General features: G+C 44.8%; 1 protein-coding gene across 1 annotated transcript in view; it reads left to right on the forward strand.

The window, feature by feature from the left end:
• Positions 1 to 2,822, forward strand: part of LOC107105067 (neuroligin-4, X-linked-like) — a gene marked incomplete at its 5' end in the record, with an annotated part of 54,289 nt that overhangs the window by 24,422 nt on the left and 27,045 nt on the right. Inside the window, one exon of the mRNA XM_015405183.1 lies at positions 2,672 to 2,822. Coding sequence (XP_015260669.1) covers positions 2,672 to 2,822 — 151 coding nt within the window. The remainder of the gene's footprint in view (positions 1 to 2,671) is intronic.

Raw genomic sequence — 2,822 nt, forward strand, 5'->3', positions numbered from 1 at the left:
TACTTGGTTCCTTCCTTTAGTGCCTTCCTTCCTTGGTTCCTTCCTTACTTGGTTCCTTCCTTTAGTGCCTTCCCTCCTTGGTTCCTTCCTTTCCTCTCTTCCTTCCTTTCCTCCTTGGTTCCTTCCTTCCTCTCTTTATTTTTCTAAATAATTGAACGATTAAATCAATGAACAGATGAATGAATGAATGAATGAATGAAGGAATGAATGAATGAATGTGTCAAACATTGATCCTAACCTTTGACCTCAGACTCCTGGTTCACTTTCCTCCAGCTCTGAACTCAGATCAGCTGGTTCTGGTTTTAAAGATAGAAAAGTTTAAAGCAGATCTCCCTCAGCCAGACGTTACAAACCCAGTTTTTAAAGCCTTTTCAACATCCTGAAAGTTACGGGTTTTCACCTTTTAGTTTCCGACCAAATGTAGATGTCTTTTGGATGTAAATTAAACAGTTTTTGGAAAGAACCGGAACTGATTGGAGTTTAGCTCCAATACACACAGCTAGCTGCTTTAGCTTGGTTAGCAGCCAAGGCTAGCCCCACCACATGTTGTCAGAAAGAGTCCAGCTGATTAAAGAGATCAAAGCAAACCATTCTGAGGATAAAGTTGTGATAACCCTGCCCCTCCCTGATGATAGTGGGTTTTTTCCTGCATAGATCTTCATCACCTACATAGATGCTACCTGATTCAATCTTCTATTCCCAGATGGAAGACTTTAGCCTGTATTTGTTGGGGTTCTTCAGATCTTACCAACAGCTCCCTGATCAGGAGAAACCTTTAGGCCACAGCAGATGCTTGTTTGTAGATCTGGTCTCTAAGAAGCTAACCATGTGGAAGAAGTGCTGCTTTAGTGTGGATGACCCTATCTAATAGATTTCAATAATAGATTAGGTCTGTTCTCAGGGAAAAGTTGGTGGACGAACTGTGGAACCAACCCAACGTTCAGGTGATGAAGGTTGAATGTTCTAACCTCTTTTTGCAGGTAAAGATGCTGTTCAGATAAATCCGGTATATCCAGTGAAACCAGACTTGATCCAACATAACCTCTGGGAGAGGAGGAGGTCCTAAAGTCCAGATTATTGTCCTTTAGTTTGTCTCCATTCCAAGGAAAGAGACAAACCTCAAAATGTTGTCTTCATCACCTTGAGATGCAGTAATGATGAATGGTTAGAATGGTTGGTTTAGTTGGGCTGGTTGGACAGGTTATTTTGGTTGAGCTGGTTGGTTTGGTAGGCTTTGTTTAGTTTCGTTGGCCTGGTTTGTTTGGTTGGTTGGGCTGGACTGGTTGGTTTGGTTGGGCTGGACTGATTGGTTTGGTTGGGCTGGACTGGTTGGTTTGGTTGGGCTGGTTGGATTTGTTGGACTGGTTGGTTTCGTTGGCCTCGTTGGATTGGTTGGTTTGAATAGGCTGGTTGGACTGGTTATTTTGGTTGAGCTGATTGGACTGGTTGGTTTGGTTGGACTGGTTGGTTTGGTAGGCTTTGTTTAATTTTGTTGGGCTGGTTGGTATGGGTTGACTGGTTGGTTTGGTTGGGCTGGTTGGAGTGGTTGGATTGGTTGGATTGATTGGACTGGTTGGCCTGGTTGGTTTGGTTGGACTGGTTGGATTTGTTGGACTGTTTGGTTTGGTTGGGCTGGTTGGATTGGTTGGACTGATTGGTGTGATTGGTTTGGTTGGAGTGGTTGGACTGATTGGGTTGGTTGGTGTGGTTGGTTCGGTTGGATTGGTTGGGATGGTTGGAGTGGCTGTGCCTGTTGGAGTGGTTGGATTGGTTGGACTGATTAGACTGGTTGGCCTGGCTGGAAGGGTTGGGTGATCAGACTGGTTGGTTCGGTTGGATTGGTTGGTTTGTTGGAGTGGGTAGACTGGTTGAAGTGGCTGTGCCGGTCGGATTGGTTGGGCTGGTTGGACAGGTGAACCTGATGAGGTGGTTGCTAGGAGTAACTGCTGGTTTTCTCCTTTATGCCAAATCTCAGAATCTGCTAAAAGTGTCCAGACTTCAACAGGTCAGCCATTTTGAATCACTGTCTGATCAATAATGTACAATAATCCTCTAATGATGTCAGTTTTCTGATGAATGATAATCTACTGGTGATATCTGCTGTCTGATAGATAATAATCCACAGCGTCTGATGATGTCATCCTGATGATGTCTGATGATGTCATCCTGTTTATTTCCACTTGAAATGGAGGAATCCTCCATCTTTACTGTCCAGCTTCCTTGGGTTGAATGTTTCCTCTGCTTTCAATTGACCGTTCTCCTCAGCAGAGACCTCCATTTGAGAGATTTCCAAGCTGGCTGGTTGGCAGATCTATGGAAAATGAATTGGTTCAGTTCCAGACCTGTAGATCAAAGGAGGAATGAGCCATAATTGTTCATAAACACTTTGATGTGAGGGTGAATGTTCTGCTACTCTCAGGTTTTACTTTCTAAGGAAGTTCCTCTCTCTTTCCTTTGATCATTAGAGGCTAGTTTCTGATTCCTTCCAGAGGTGAAGATGACATCATTTCCTGGTTCTGGCTTTCTGGTGGCATCTGAGGGTGTAACATATAAATGGAGACCCTCTCTCACTATATCTAGGGCTCGTTGCACCGAGTGATCCAAATGGGTTCCTGTAGAACCACCTGAACCAACCGGGTCGTCACTGTTGTCTCCTGTGTGTTTTTTCCAGATATCCACGATGAGAACGGACTGAAGCCGGTCATGGTTTATATCCATGGAGGCTCCTACGTGGAGGGGACCGGCAACATGATCGATGGCAGCATTCTGGCCAGCTATGGCAATGTCATCGTCATCACGGTCAACTACCGGCTGGGGGTTCT

Source organism: Cyprinodon variegatus, unplaced genomic scaffold (genome assembly GCF_000732505.1).
Source record: "Cyprinodon variegatus isolate N-32 unplaced genomic scaffold, C_variegatus-1.0 Scaffold2041, whole genome shotgun sequence".
In the NCBI taxonomy this organism is placed as follows: Eukaryota; Metazoa; Chordata; class Actinopteri; order Cyprinodontiformes; family Cyprinodontidae; genus Cyprinodon; species Cyprinodon variegatus.